The sequence below is a fragment of the Squalius cephalus genome (assembly GCF_949319135.1).
Source record: "Squalius cephalus genome assembly, chromosome: 13".
In the NCBI taxonomy this organism is placed as follows: Eukaryota; Metazoa; Chordata; class Actinopteri; order Cypriniformes; family Leuciscidae; genus Squalius; species Squalius cephalus.
Window position 1 is genome coordinate 15,453,645 of NC_137134.1, and position 16,700 is coordinate 15,470,344.

The 16,700-nt window shown below is 37.4% G+C and overlaps 1 protein-coding gene across 1 annotated transcript; it reads right to left on the minus strand.

The window, feature by feature from the left end:
- Positions 1–7,480: 7,480 nt before the first annotated feature.
- On the minus strand, positions 7,481–12,211 carry LOC307170271 (beta-1,3-galactosyltransferase 5-like; the record flags this gene model as incomplete). The annotated part of the gene is made up of 2 exons (XM_079891356.1): positions 7,481–11,188; positions 12,180–12,211. The coding sequence occupies 2 exons, from the start codon at positions 12,209–12,211 to the stop codon at positions 10,075–10,077; spliced, it is 1,146 nt and encodes a 381-aa protein (XP_079747482.1). The 3' UTR covers positions 7,481–10,074.
- Between the last annotated feature and the right edge of the window lie 4,489 nt (positions 12,212–16,700).

Below are 16,700 nucleotides of genomic sequence, written 5' to 3' on the forward strand. Positions count from 1 at the left end.
AGCAAGTTGTACTTACAGAAAGAATTGTATTTTAAGTATTATTCATCATCTATTAAATTTGTAAAGCAATCACGTGCTTGAAACTGTGCTATCGGCTCAATACTCAATACACGGTGAATGATAAAATGCATCCAACTGAAACAACAAGGCGGCTGACTCAAACACGAATAGAACATAAATACCTGTAAATGGAGCCATACACTGACGTCCACATCCATTGCTGCAGCATTTCTCATGTTTCGGACAGTCACTATCATAGGAACACAACTCTGCACAATTTCCTCCTCCAGATTTTGTGCTTGGACACTGTCCTGGCTTTGCTGTGATACAGACACATGACAAATGAAAAGTGGTCCAAGACCAGAGTAGGTTTTACAAGAAAATACTAGTTCAGTCATTCTACTTTATAGTTTCACATTTAGTTCAGTTTAATTAACATTGTCCTCCAGAGCAGTCTCAATCACAAGTACATCCTCCACGGCACGACCATCAGCTTTACCAGACACCACAGGAGTGTTGTTGTAATAGTTTCAGTATTTAAAAAGTCAGGGGTTTCACAGTGTGCATCTCAAACTTGAAAATATTCATACATTTATCTGCTTCAAATCAAGTAGAAATACCCCACTACTGTTGAGGTGTGTTATACAAGTAATGCAGAAAGACGACATCCATCAATATGTTGTTCATAAGTTTACAATTACAACTAATTGTACTGAACATCATATTTTGTAAGGCATTTATGCATTTCTTCGGGCAGTGTAATTAAGCTAAAAGATCTTCTCACCTATGACTCCTGCATGGTTTGTGCTCAAACATGCAGACAGACACAATAAAACAACACTCAACGAGCCGTACACTCGAGCTGTCATCCTCTTGACCTGTGATCTCACAATCAACTCTACTGGAAAACACACTGAATTAGTCAGTCAGTAGAAACAGTGAGGCACACAAAACTACACCAAAAACATGTGCTGCATAAATTGCTGTCCAAAGATTTATAGATCCAAGGAAGTCTGGGTAACTCCAACCCTGATGAATCTCACCTGCGTGTAGCTTTCTAGTAGCCTAATCTTGAAGACATTGATTAGCTTGTTCAGGTGTGTTTGATTAGGTTTGGAGGAGTGGAGCACTGCAGTCACGCCAGATGACATAATTAGAAGATTGAGTGTTTCTATGGCAACACTATCAATGAAAAAATGGTCAGGTGGTACAGCGATCACATGGTACAAGTCGAAGCTCTAAGGAAAATTGCACCTTTACAAGTTGTTGCTATGAATAACCTCTTACACCTAAACTCTACAGGAAGTGGATCTCTACATGGCATAAATCTGTGTAGAATATGAAGAGACAGCATACACAGACACGTCTGCTGATTACAGTTGCTGATTGACTTGCGATGCGGATCCAAGTAATTATGACTAACAACAATGTTTCAAGCAACTAGGGAATACAGCCATGCTTATATCAACGCCACTTTTTTAAAATATATATATTGATGATGAACAGATAGAATTTAGGCGGAAACATTTTTTATTCAATAGGGGAATACAGAGCCATAAAAACACTTGAATCTATAAAACAATTAAATCAAAATTTTGTATCAAAATCATACATCTAAAACATAAGTTATCTATGCGAACAGTGCGATGTATCTCGCTATACATCCCCAGGCGTGATAGACTTTGGAAGCACCAATTACACCTCAGCTTACAGTTACAATCACAGCTCATGATAAGGAGCCCACCCCCTCTCTATATATACAGCTACGAAACCCAAAACGGTATTCTAAGCACGCTCTTCCCCTGTGTTATGCTACACACAGCCAGTGACAATAACACCATTCTAATAAAAGATCAAATTGTTTGCTATTGGTATTAATATCAAACACACACTAATTACCAATTGTCTGTGCAGTTTTTGTATGTATTTGACAGTCAAATATGTTATGAAGCTGAAGAGACAGCATACACAGACACAGGGGCATGTCTAGAATTGGAAACTGAATTACAATCGCTGATTGACTTGCGATGCGGATCCAAGTAATTATGACTAACAACAATGTTTCAAGCAACTAGGGAATACAGCCATGCAGGCCCGTCGCGACAAGGCAAGCAAACCAAGCAATTGCTTGGGGCCCCGAGCTGGCCTGGGGCCCCAAGACAACAACTGGTTAAGAATAAAATGCAACGACAAACTGTGTGAGCGCCCCATTGATAGTCAATGCAGTAAAGTGCAATGACACTGTTATCGGGATCCCCCTCAAGGGGGCCCCCCTCAGTAGTCCCTGACAGCAGCCAGCCAACCACGTGATCTCTGCTGCCGGCAAAATACAAAACCTCCTCGGCAGTCATCATGAAGCGGAATTATGCAAGTAAAACAAGATAGTGGTAAGTGATAAATTACACTGGATAAAATAGCTCTACTTGTCTTGTACAAATGGTGTAATTTTGCAGCAGGTAGGCTAGCAAAAATATGTTTATGTTAGCTAACGTTACCTGCCTGACGGAAAATGCTGCTTGTAACGAACAGTAAGTGCAACTTTTTTTTCGAACGGACGGAATATGGTTACATACTGTAATATGTTTTTTTTAACGGGATAATTTGTTTGGGGGGGCCTCCATGTACATTTTGCTTGGGGCCCCCAAATTCCTTCAAACGGCCCTGCAGCCATGCTTATATCAACGCCACTTTTTTAAAATATGTATATTGATGATGAACAGGTTTTCCCTGTCTGACTTCCACTGAAACCTCTTTCACAATGTTTGCTGAAATATGTAATCGTAGTATTCTACATAACAACATATGTTTTTTTAAAACAACGAAATATGCATTTTTGGGAAACATAGTTCATCTTTACCTTCATGCATTTTGGTCAGTAGTGTATAGTTGGTATATACTCAGGCATTGTTAGGGGCCAAGCACCAAAGGTGCGGAGGCACCTATTGTATTTGTTCCCGTTCTTATTATTATTCTTCCATTTCTTCTTCTTCTTCCGCTCTGGGAGTCTATGGCAGCCCATAGCAAATTTGGAGTCTCCAACTCAATCCCTCTAGTGCCACCAACTGTCCAAAGTTCCACTCATGTTTATGCTAATAACTTTTGAACCATAAGGGCTAGAAACAAAATTCCTTAGCTCAAGCCGATTCGATTGCACCCTATGACGTCATTTTCCGTCATGAAAATTTGTCCGCCATTTTGAATTTTCCGGAAAAAAAAACTACTTTTTCTAACTCCTCCTAGGCCGTTGCTCCGATTTTCACGAATATTTAACCAGATCATCTCCAGACCATGCCGACAAAAAGTTATGGAATTCAAGTTGATTCGTCAAACTGATTTCGATAACCTCACAAACAAATTTTACGTTGCGCTTGCGAAAACAGACATAAGGCTGTATCTCCACAACGCTTTGTGTTTAGCGCTTTAAAAACATTTGCCAATATCTTCAAAACCGTTAGACCAATCGAGACGAAACCACCGTCAGAAGTTTGGAAACATAGGTCGTTGGCTAAACGATAATACCCAAATGCGTAGTAAAATCCAATCAAAGTCAGGTGTCACTCATTTTTTACGTGTTTTTTCATATAAATGTCTACAACTCCGAAGCAAATTGAGATATTTTCACCAAAATTGACACACAGATGTATGGGCTCACTCAAAAAAAAAAAAAATGGGCTCAGGACACATAAAAAAATGGTGGGATTGAGCCTCTTGGTGGCGCTATAATAGAACAAAACATGAAATTCCCATTGACTTCAATACAGTACTGTGATATAAAATGCTATACGCATTAGCGTATCATTACGAAACTCTGTATGAGTCATCAGCACCATGCCTTGAAGGTACTCAAAAAGTTTCAGGGCAGCGTCCCCTTGTGGTAAAAAAGTTATAACAAAATTTCCAAAAATGCTAATAACTTTTGAATAAATCTGCCTATTGTAATGCCACTGGTCTTAAGGTTTGTCATTGTCACCTAATTCTGACCACATCACATCAATTTTGTAACTACGCCACCTATTGGTCGAAAGTGATAATCCATTAAATCATATTTTTAGTTAATGCATATGATTTTTCAGCCATTTTGTCTGAATTCATCTTTAAATGTCTTTAATTGCTCCTTGCTGCAGTTGGTCTGACACTCCCAGCCATGTTGGCATGTCTTGTCGTCATGTCTTGTGGTCCCGATAATTGCTGCTTGCAGCTATGTTTTCCACTTGTTATTGTTAACTATGACTAAAACTATTAAAAATCATTTTTGTGATTGAAAAGTGGAAATAAAGCTAAAAGCTAAAATATAAAATATTAGATGGATTTATTTTTTAAACCCCAAAAAACAGAAACTAATAAAAATGACAGAAGCACACAATTAACTTAAGAGAATTTTACATTTTAAATCTCGTTCAAAATGTTAATAAATACTATAATAGTATATAAGATACAGATTTTTTTTAAATACATTAAAGAGTTTTTAATAACTGTGAACATTTTCAGGTATAACAATGAACTATGTGATCTTATGTGAACTTGACAATTCCAAGCTTAATCTAAATAAGTTACAATTATTTAAAAATGTCAGTCTTCTGAACTTAAAACTAACAAGTTTTTCCTGCGTTCTGTCTACTTACTTAAAGTGATGGAACCCACTGCCTTGTAGTAACCACAACTTATCATACATGAGTACTTATAATTCACTTGAGACTGATTTGATGTGATCTCATTTTATAAATTTCTTTGAAAGTCACAAAAATTGTAGGCTATACAATTCTTAAAAAAATACAAAATTGTTCAAAACAACATTGTGTTTATTCCCATATTCCTTAAACTGCACAAAAAAAACACCCCTCTTCTCTGAGAATAGATGACATTTTAAATTGTCAATCTGTAATTATACTATTATACTTTCAATTTCAGTATATTCAGAAAAGCAAAAATTGTATTCAACTAAGTAGAGAAAGCACTTTTTCACATTAAAACACAGAAGGTTCTACTGATGCTGTAAAACACATATGGGTAGTCAAGAAGACCTACCAATTCACAAAATTAACAGAAAGCATAGCTGATATAAAAAAATTGGATGACTAGTCATTTCTTAATTCGGAAAAAACAGAGATTCTATTATTGGACAAAAAACTTCCTCACGCAATAACCTACTGTCTAACACTTGATGGCTGCTCTGTCAAGTCTTCGTCGTCGGTTAGGAACCTGTGTGTGCTCTTTGATACCAATCTTTCATTTGAAAGTCACGTGTCTAGTATCTGTAAAACCGCATTTATAATATATCTAAAATACGTCATATGCTCTCATTGACAAACAATTAGTTCATGCGTTCATAACATCAAGGCTAGATTATTGTAATGCTATTATGGGTAGTTGCCCTGCACGCTTAATAAACAAACTACAGCTAGTTCAAAACACAGCAGCTCGAGTTCTTACCAGAACCAGGAAGTATGACCATATTATCCCCATTCTGTCAACACTGCATTGGCTCCCTATTAAACATCGTATAAATTTTAAAATATTGCTGACTACTTACAAAGCACTAAATGGTTTAGCTCCGTAGTACTTGAGCGAGCTCTTAACGCATTATAGTCCTTCACGTCTATTGCGATCTCAAAATTCCGGCCAGTTGATAATACCTAGAATATCAAAATCGACTGCTGGCGGTAGATCCTTTTCCTATTTAGCACCAAAACTTTGGAACAGTCTTCCTACCATTGTCCGGGAAGCAGACACACTCTGTCAGTTTAAAGCTAGATTAAAGACACATCTCTTTGACCTAACATACACATAACACATTATAAACTTCTATAATTCAATATTAGGCTGCATAGTTTAGGTCAGCCGGAACCAGGAACACTTCCCATAAATCCTGATGAACTTGTTACATCATAAGAAGAATGGTGTCTACGCTAATATTAGTCTTTCTGTTTATCCCGAGGTTTACCGCAGTCCGCCGGATCCAGGGCATATCCAGATCTGATGAAGGACCAGTGCCTGGACGCGACGACAACACAGTCCTGAAGTGTCAACTAGTCTCTCCCATGTGAAGGCCTCCTTCCCTTCTCTTTACCTCTGTATAGATAAAGCGTTGTCGGGATGATTCCGGTTCACATGGCTACGCGGAAGCGATAGAAGTTCTGTATTATACATTTTAAGGCCAGACAAGTAGTTTGTTGAGGGTTGGTTTGTAGGGAAGGACTACCTGCGCGCATATATTCACGCCTGCGCACATATATTCAAGTGCGCATAGACTGAACTCGTAATACACATGTGCACGCCATCAGCGTTCTCACGGGTTTGCGTTTTTTAAGTTTGCGCAGAAAGAACTTAAGAGTTTTCTGTTACAACGGTGTTGTGTTACCGGCCCATAAGTTAATAACTAATGATCGTTGCGAGTGAAGTGAATCAATCAAAACTAACTTTAGCTGGACAATAACTTTATTCTTGAGCTGCTGTAAAGCCAAAACAATCTCTGTTACTTTAATTTCCTATTATCAATGTAAAGCCACTTTGGAACAATCTACATTGTTAAAAGCGTTATATAAATGAAGATGACTTGACTTCACTTGACTAAAACCAAATCACAAACAATCCCAAAAATGGCTATTGCCTCAGCAATCCGCCCGAAGACACTGTACACCAGGGATGGGCAACTTCGATAGTGATGAGGGCCAACATTTTTCTCCTTCATACCAAGGTGCCAAATTACTAATCCACACTCACACCTTTTACACCGTCTTACTCAACTGACTTTTTATTAGGGGAATTCAATAATGTAATTTGTTTTTAAAGATTTTATTAACTATAAAACTTGTGAAATTATGCTAATACAAATAGGAAACTTTGTTGTCAGTTATAGCAATATAAGCCTACCCCAACAAGCAAATGTAAACATCTCAATTGCGTTGTCTGATACTTTGCAACAAACAAATGTCCTAGGCTATTTTTGATTACAAGCCTAGAGAACATTCTCAACAGTTAGTGCTTTTTCAAAAAATAGTAGGCCTATTGGTATTAATCTAATCCACATCCACATATTACCATGAATAAAAATACTATTTTAAAAAAAGTATAAGAACATAATTAAGTGCACACATTTCTGTCATGCATTTGGCAAAAATGATTTTGTTGACGGCATTTTACCTTTGCAATCAAAGACAAGTGCAACTCTTGCGTCACCGGTGTCTTTCATATGTAACAAGTTAGCTCAAAGGGGAAATATTAATATTATCAGTTATGATTAATTATTAATATTTGGGTCAGTTAATTGGATTAACTTGAGGTAGCTAAATTAATATTACAATCAATTAATCAGTTCCAACGAACTCTTTTGATTATTCATTTATTCTAAGAAAAGCGTATCTTTCATGGCCACCAAAAAATTATTATTTCTTAGCATGTACAGCGCTTAGAGCATGTAACAAGATCAAGATCGTAAAATGGACTTTGTTGCAATCAGAGAATCAGAACCAAATACAGATTGTTCACAAGTTTTATTAACTAAATCATAAACATAACTAAACTAAACAAACATACATGCATTCATACATACATACATACATACATACATGCATAGGTAAAATGGTGAGTGATATGGAACCGGAAGCAGGAAATGGAACTATGGAAAAGATCTATTTAACTATGAAAAGAACCATCAGCTTATCATTTTCAGAGCACTTCATTAAATTGATACTTGCATGGTCTGTGCAGTGGACACAATTCTTGAAGTGGTTGAAAATTGAGTTTGTTGATGGGTCCGTGAGTATCAAATGTCACTGTACAAGCTGCAATCGTTTTCTTCTCTGCTGGATGGAGAAGATATGATGAACTTGCATGGTTATTTCGACGCTGTTCTCATGGCTGGAGTGCAGATTGTGGCTTGCAGGCTCTGGGCCGGCAGGACACGCAGAGCAAATGGTGGGAGTTGCGATGGACTTCGTCCGCATTGAATGAAGACATTGAACTCCTGAGGTTGTCCTTGTATCAACACAGTATCAACTTGAAGAAGCAGCAGTAGAGGCCAGAAGAGAAGAGAGAGGGGGTCACTGTGGATTTGCCCCACCTCTCCGGGTTTGCTTGACCAATGAGAAGGGTGGAATTTCCAAGCAGGAGATTACTCTGTGGTTGATTTATGAATCTTTGTTCTAAGCGTGCTCATTTGCATAGCTGGATTGATTTCTGATGACGAAACTAAGAAAGATTCTTGTAATACTAATATGTTGCACAGCTATCGGCATATCATGTACACAATCATTTCGATCTTCAAAGTACCAATTTATAGAGACCAAACATGGTATACGTGAGGTTACGTTGACCGTTGGTTCTATAATAAAATACATAGTATCAAAGAGATAATAGTATCAACAGATAATAGTATTAAAAGACACAACACAAGACAGTAAATCAATCACAAAATGTTCTGGAATGCATGTTAATTTCATGTTAATCAGTTCATCGATAAATGAATGCAGGAAAGTCTGTTCTGATGTCTGTATTTCTTGTGAGCAGGGGCCTGTTCACATTGCTAAGAGTCATAAAACCAACTTATCTGATCGTGGTCATGGTAACTAAGACCTTCTTGCCCTGTTTGGGGGGATGGGGCCACAGATCCCAGAGTGAGTTCTAAATATCATTTGTTAACCTATAACAAATACTTGTGTCTGACTTGTCTCAGTCGTTACACATACTTCTCGTTCTCTTCGCTTAACCATTTAATTTAGTGCCGATCCGAGCCAGCTGGCATGGCTATGGTTTCGTTTTCCACTAGTGGCGATAGAGCCTTGGGTGCTAAGCCTTTTCTACATAAATGCAATGAATATTTTGATTTATAGATTTTAATCTGCAATGACATAACATAAAGGTTAATTTATGTACAGGTAACATGCAATAATGGAGAATAAAACATTGCAGTCAAGTTAAAAATAATTTCCCATCATTTGCACCGATAGGCTTGCGGGCAGCTCGGGTCAGCTCGATCCCGTCCCCGCTTTTTCTCTCCCACTTCACTTCGCTTTCTGTCTACTCACTGCAATCAAAGACCTTTAATTATCATAATAAAAAGGCAAAAATGCCAAAAATAAATCTTTAATAAATAAATAATGCCCGATTACCTGTGGCAGTTGTTTTCACAAGTTCACACTTACAAATGATTGAGGGAGAACGGGGGTGAAAGTAGCCTAATTGGTAAAGACCTGGGGTTGGGTATTGATAGACCACACTTGTGAGTGACAGACCACAGCAAAAATATATCTCTGTCTAAAAAAATCATCTTTTCAAATGATGTTTTTCTGAAAAAATGGTACTTTTGCCCCTACTCTCCCCTTAACGAGTAAAATAAGGGTATTTAGCATGCCGTTCGAGGGGATTGAGGGCTCCAAGCTTGAAATTTAGCCTAAACCCAAAGTATTCCCGGCTGGGAATAGGAACCAGCCTAGCGTGAGGAGTCTGGGTGGTGTTTTTTTTGTATTCATCATTCAGTGGCTCTGAATTGTCAAAACACCTCTCAAAATGCATGCTACAGATTCACATCGTATAGTAAGCATTTTGAGAGGTCAGTTCAGAGCCATGTACAAGCGAACGGCAAAATCCAGAACTGATCAGATCAATTCGTTCACAGAAATTGGTGGTCTTTTTAATGTGTGGCTCCAGTATCGCTAGCAAAGCATCAAAGCACTGACATTGCACTGACACAAGCACTGACATTGTGAAGTAAACTTTGAATCGCTCGGGATGGATCAAATATTTCCTCTTTTTTTCCCCCTCTTTTTATGAAGAGAGGACATCAAAATCATCCTCACTCCCGGCTCCATTTTGTATTGTTTTGTGATTTGTTTAATTAATAGGCATCGGACTCAGTGTGCAAGGTTTCTGTGTGTGACGAATTTTTATGATGACAAATACGAAAAAACGCACATGAAAATTTCGGATTAGTAAGATAAAATGTTTTGTGAATACGGCCCCTTTTGTGTAAATTTATACAAAAATAAATTGAAATTGCAACACATAATGACTTGAAATTACCACTTTAAATTGATCATGTTTATAATTTGTAAAAAAAATATATAATTTAAGGGGGTATCAAGACAAAAATGTCAGTGGGATATTTTTTGCAACACTTTGCCAGAACTCGATTATCTGCTTCGGTGACCTAGCGATTGTTGTAATGACCTTGGAAAGGTTGTGACTTTTAGAATCCTTCATAAAGGTCCGAAACTGAGAAGGATCTGGTGCGCGTGAGGGTTTAATGCCCAACCGTTTCAGACAAGTGCCCACATATGCGTCCTCTATGTTAAAGTGCTTCACGTCCTTGGAAGCCTCAACTATTTTTTTGGGAAGGTCATTGGAGAAAACATATCCTACTCCCAGCACATATGTGGGGTATTTCGGTTCGGGGTACAGCTCCTCTGAGACGTAATATTTTGATGCTTTGTTTCTGATGACATGCTGGTTCCACATCAAAAAACCAGTGATGTAGTTCTGTCTGGGTGTGTTGGGTGCCAATAGGAGAGTCATCAAGTTTTCCAGATTTAAGTACATGTCAGAATCGACCTTCATACTGAAATTGGCTTGAGGGCAACGAGTGGCCAACCAGTCCATGATCACCATCGTCTTTATGGTCAGGTTGAAGTACGAGTCCACAAAGTTGCTCTGCAGTAAGTCTCTGTGTTGTCGGCTCTCTTCCTCCAGTTGCTGTTGAGCTTTTTCAGAGTCGGATCCTCCAGTCAAACCCACCAAGAACAGAGTCATCACTGCTTTTCCCTGGACTGTGCTCTCATTCCCCCACGTGCTCCGGATGGCGTTACGAGCTTCTACCTGATGGGGCGCCACAGGGACCATCAAGACCAGGAACGGATTCTGATGACATTTATCAGGGTAATCCAGAATGAACTGATAGTTGCTTGGATGAGCTATATGATAATGCACTGAAATGGGTTTGGTGCTAATGGATGAAGTAGGTTTGTTCAGTGCAGTAGGTGTTTGGATGATTTTCCAGAAAGAATGTTTGCCAGACAAGCCCTCAGTATAGGATTGAGTCTGATTTACAACATTAAACATTGTGTGATGGTGCGTAACTTGCTTGAGAGAGAAATAGATATAAGCCATAGTAGACAATGATAATGTAATTGTGAACATCAGAATTAACCTTGTTTTAATGTGAAACATTAAAGCTCTATCCGGAGTCAAACCGCATCTGAAGAAGGAGAAAGAGAAACATTAAAATAATAAATAATCTCCCTTGGATTAGTTTTTGCCACAATCAGTCCTAATTATTTCGAAAGATTGAGTAGCATTTTATTTTTTCATGCAATGTTTTCGCTGAGTAAGTTTTAGCGCCAGACACACACAGCCAGTGACAATAACACCATTCTAATAAAAAAATCAAATTGTTTGCTATTGGTATTAATATCAAACACACACAAATTACCATTTGTCTGTGCAGTTTCTGTATGTATTTGACAGTCAAATATGTTATGAAGCTGATCTGTCTCATGAGTAAACTGTACAAAAGTGGCCGTGCCGGTTTTCCCTGTCTGACTTCCACTGAAACCTCTTTCACAATGTTTTCTGAAATATGTAATCGTAGTATTCTACATAACAACATATGTTTTTTAAAACAACGAAATATGCATTTTTGGGAAACATAGTTCATCTTTATCTTCATGCACTTTGGTCAGTAGTGTATAGTTGGTATATACTCAGGCATTGTTTCCACTTGTTATTGTTAACTATGACTAAAACTATTAAAAATCATTTTTGTGATTGGAAAGTTGAGATAAATCTAAAATCTAAAATATTAGATGGATTTCTTTTTTAAACCCAAAAAACATAAACTAATAAAAATGACAGAAGCACACAATTAACTTAAGGGAATTTTACATTTGAAATCTCATTCAAAATGTTAATAATCCTATAATAGTATATAAGATACTGATTTTTTTACAATACATTAAATAATTTTTAATAACTGAGAACATTTTCAGGTATAACAATGAACTATAAAAGCTATTATATAAAGATCAGCAGAAGTATAAAGTATCAAAATATCACTAATTATAACCTCATATTTACTTATAATTGTTTAGTCTATTGGGACTATAGTTACTGCATGGTGTTCATGAAAGTGTTGATTTTATAGCATGAATGAAAAGCACATAAACAACAAATAAAAGCAGGGACCATACCTCTTCCACATGCTTCCAAATCCAAATGTCATGACTGCATATCTAAACGAACTACTGGAACATGCATCAGTTTTTTGCATAGATCATATAGGTAGTTAGCTGGGTGGAGCTATGCATTGAAATGACTGCATTTGTGAATCTCCTTCCGATACTATTATAAGAGGAACTTTCCACAAATTCCATGGTTTATGGTGACTATTTGCTATGTTTGATGAACTATTACATAAAACTGCAAAATTACTAGGCTCATAGAGAATTGTTCTCACATTTAACAGTTTCATGGAAGACAATGGGATTGTTAAAATGTATGACTCATCACTAAAGCCAGAAGTTCTGGTTGAAAACAAACGAGCTGGAACTTGAACTACTGATGACTTACTGCGGAGGAAAAAAAATGACAGAAATGTTGCTCTGCCAGTATTCAACACCATTTTTCAACAAGTCTCACCTCACAGAGATATGTGTGCTTCTAACTAAACTGCAAGAACAAACTTATATATACGCACGCACATACATACATACGACCCCAAAAGTTGGGATATTTTGTAAAGTGCAATAACATTAAGAATCTGTGATTTGTTAATTGTCTTTCAAGTTTATTTAACTGACAGAAGTACGAAGAAAAGGATTCCAATGTTTTCACTGAACAACTTCATTTTATTTTGTAAGTATAAACACATTTTGATGGCTGATACACACTATTCCAGTTTACCACTGTCACATCACCATTCCTTTTTTTTTTTTTTCATTTGGGAATTGAGGATAATTGTTGAAGTTTCGCAAGTGGAATTCTTGCCCAATCTGCTCAATATGTGGTCATCATTGTCTGATTCTACTTTTCATGTTGGGTGATCATACATTTTCAATAAGAGACAGATCTGGACTGCAGGTTAGCAGTGAAGCACATTCCTTCAATGGTGACCACTCTGTTGTAGCACATGCTGAATGAAGCCTGTTGTCAGGGCCGCGGGAAGTGGGGGTGCTGCAGCACCCCGTTTTCACAGAATTGTAAATGCAACGCATATATCACAGAAATGTAAATGCAACGCGAGTCAGACTCGAGTCGCAGATTTAAGGACTTGAGACTTGCTTGACTAAAGAAAATGACTCGACTTGACTTTGACTTGAGATCCAATGACTCGAGACTTGACTTGACTTGAACTGTATGACTCGAGAATGACTTGATATACATTTTTATATAAATCATCGCAACATCAATAGATGAACAAAATGAAAGCAACGGAACCATTGACGCCAGTCATCAGATTCTGCGCGATTGCGTGACGCTGCACAAGCCCAGAAAAAACATACATCGCGGTGAGCGCGCGCTAAATACAAAAACATCTACCAGGCCAGCATCGTTTCTTTTTGGATATAAACACTAAAACTGACCCTATTCATACAAGAAGATTTGCTGCATGCATAGCCTAATAACTGGCAAGGGATATCGGGCGACCATCACAAGCTCGAACAGTCGAACTTCATTCACCACGTCTAAAAGTAGGCTTGTTTAACCTGTTTGTTATAGTTAATTTGACTATCTTTAAATCTAGAGAGAATATTGGTCAAAACAGCATGCCTCTTTATACACAATTATGTTTTCAAATGTAGCTTAATGTTGTCAATATTCAAATGATAATTAATGATGGCATATGTATAACATTTGCCACATTTCTTTCCAATCATAGGCTACTTTAAAGCCAAATATGTCGTTCTTTCCAATGACAAAAAACAACATAGAAAACTGTTAATGTTTTGTCGTGTTTTATGTTTCTCTTAAAGCAGGGTTAGATGTTATCAGGGGTTGGGGGCAAAATGCCAGCAGAATTAATATGCACCCAAAATTCAAAATGTGGTGGAAAAATGGCCCTAGTATGAGTTATTTTTATAATTAGCCTATATGATATTAAAAAATATTTCCAGAATATTGGCGCGATTGCAAATGTGATAATGATTTTATAAAACAGTTCAGTAAACAAAGAGTGAATATTGTGATGTGACATTTTAGACATAATATTCCAAATATTCTCTGTTTTTGCTCTATTTCTCCAATGACAATAGTTCCAAACAAGCCACAGAAAGAGGTATGCGTATTTGTGATTCAGTGACCTTGTTGCTTAGTTCCAGAACGAATCTGCCATTTTGAACAAATCAGTTGAATGAATGCTTCTATGACTCGCACATTAAGACGGTGATTTGGCGACACCTATTAGCGGTTTTAACTTCATAATTAAAAATAGCCTATACAACTAATATAAAGGGGATGCCAGTTTGAAGAATGCCATTTGGTGGCATAGGAACCATTATACTTGAATTGTGAATTATTTAATACCTTTTAATGGTCTTCTGCTATGTTTGAGGCATTTTTTTTTTTTCATGCTTTAATGTTGGCCTAATTTCAGTTACATTTACATTTTAGGCTATGTAGTTTGAAATTTTATTTATTTTTTATTTTTTACATTTTTATTGTAGTAACCACTCAGCTGTATAAATGCATATTTAAAAAAATGCTGCAAATAAAACCATAGTCCACAACTTCTGTAGTTTTAACTTATTTTAATATATAAATTCAGTGAAATCATCAAACGTTTGTATGACTTGCCAGTGACTTGTGACCCAAGCTACGACTTGACTTGACTTGCTTGACATAAAGCAGTGACTTGACTTGACTTGACTTGCTTTTCACAAAATTGACTTAGACTTGCTTGAGACTTGAAGGTTAAGACTTGAGACTTGCTTGTGACTTGCACATGTGTGACTTACTCCCACCTCTGGCATTTAGTCATTTATTTGTAATAAACACTTTAAGTGGGCTATTTAAAAATTGTTATTTATAAGTTAAATTATCTTTTTAAAACATAAGCGCAGAGTGTTACGTAATATTGTGTGTGTGTGTGTGTCGAAAGAATTTGTCGCAGCTGCTCAAAAAAAAAAAAAAAAACCCAGTCAAAAACCCCACTGTCAGTGTTTTGTAAGGAACAGGCAAATATGTAAAATATAGCAGGAGACATTTTAATTGTTTACTAATAAAACAGTTATTTTTATGCCAGTGTCGGCTAGACAAATGAAGTTGACGACTCGCGATCTTCGCAGTGCCAGAGAGAAATGCACATTTCATACGAATTATATAAGCAGCGCAGTCTGTTTTCTTTTGTTTTGAATTGTTCTGCTTAAAAGTAGACATTTCAAGCTATCTATATGTCTCAGGTCTGTGAGGCAATAGGCTACCTATTATAGGCCTACGCTGAGTTTCGGTTCATTTATGAGACGAGCTCCAGGTTCGCCAGCGCCTCCGTGTCCTGATTATCTATTTTCTAATAGCCTATATTATCTTATTTATTAAATCCAGACAATTGGTTGATGAATCATCGATTAAAATTAAGATACAATTAATACAAAACGAAATTAAATTTAAAGACAGGCTTTGTGCTTTCAGTTTGAGGTCTCTGTGAAAGCTTTAAAACATTCTTTTAGTGCCGCTTTAGAGCGCTCACGTCCATAATGGAGAACTGTCTGTAACATTTTTTTTTTTGTATGTGTGTGAAATAAATTTCTAAAAAAAAATGCCACTTAGTCCAGTGCGACTTAGGCTATAGGCCTATATGTTTTTTTCTTCCTCGTGGCGCATTTTTTAACTGATATGCGACTCCGGAGCAATAAAATAAAAGGGACTCCGGAATAAAAGCAGAATCAATAAAGTCAAAAATGTGATGTGCAGTCAGGTTTGTGTGTGTGCGCGTTTTTTGAGGAGTTTTACAGTCTTGATATTGTTTCTTATTCAAAAGGGGTGACGCCCCTATTCCCCCCCCCCCCCTCCCCCAAAAAAACAAAATTCTGCACCCCCAACCTAAAACCTCTTCCCGCGGCCCTGCCTGTTGTCTTCGGAAAGACATCATGATGCCAGTAAATGTCTCTGTATAATCCCAATACGCCTCCACGTCAATGGTACCTTCACACGAATGCAAGTCACCCATGCCGTTTGTACTGATGCATGTCCATACCATGGCAGATGTTTGCTTTTGCACCTCTCGCTGATGAAAGGCTGGATCGTCCTCTTCGTCTTTGGGACTGAGAACTCATGGACTCATCTGACCATAGCACACATTTCCACTGTGTTTTGGACCATCTGAGATGAGCTCGGGCCCAGAGAACACGGCAGGATCTCTGCATTGAACTGATATACATCTTTCTCCTTGCGTAACAGAAATTCAAGTGGCATTCCTTGATGCTGTGTTCAGTGACATGGTTTTCTAAAGAACTCTTGAGCACATGTGGCTGTATTTATCACAGTAGCATGATGTCTTCTCATGTAATGCCATCTGAGAGCTCAATGGTCACGCACATTCAACAGGTTTCCTGTCTTACCTGACACAGACTGAGATTTCTCTGGTTTCGCTGAATCTTTTCACAATATTAGGTATGGTAGATGGTGAAAGACCTAAATTCTTTGCAATCTTGCATTTTTTCTTGCAAATTTGTGAGAATTCTCTCATGAAATTTGGCATAAAGTGATGAGCCATC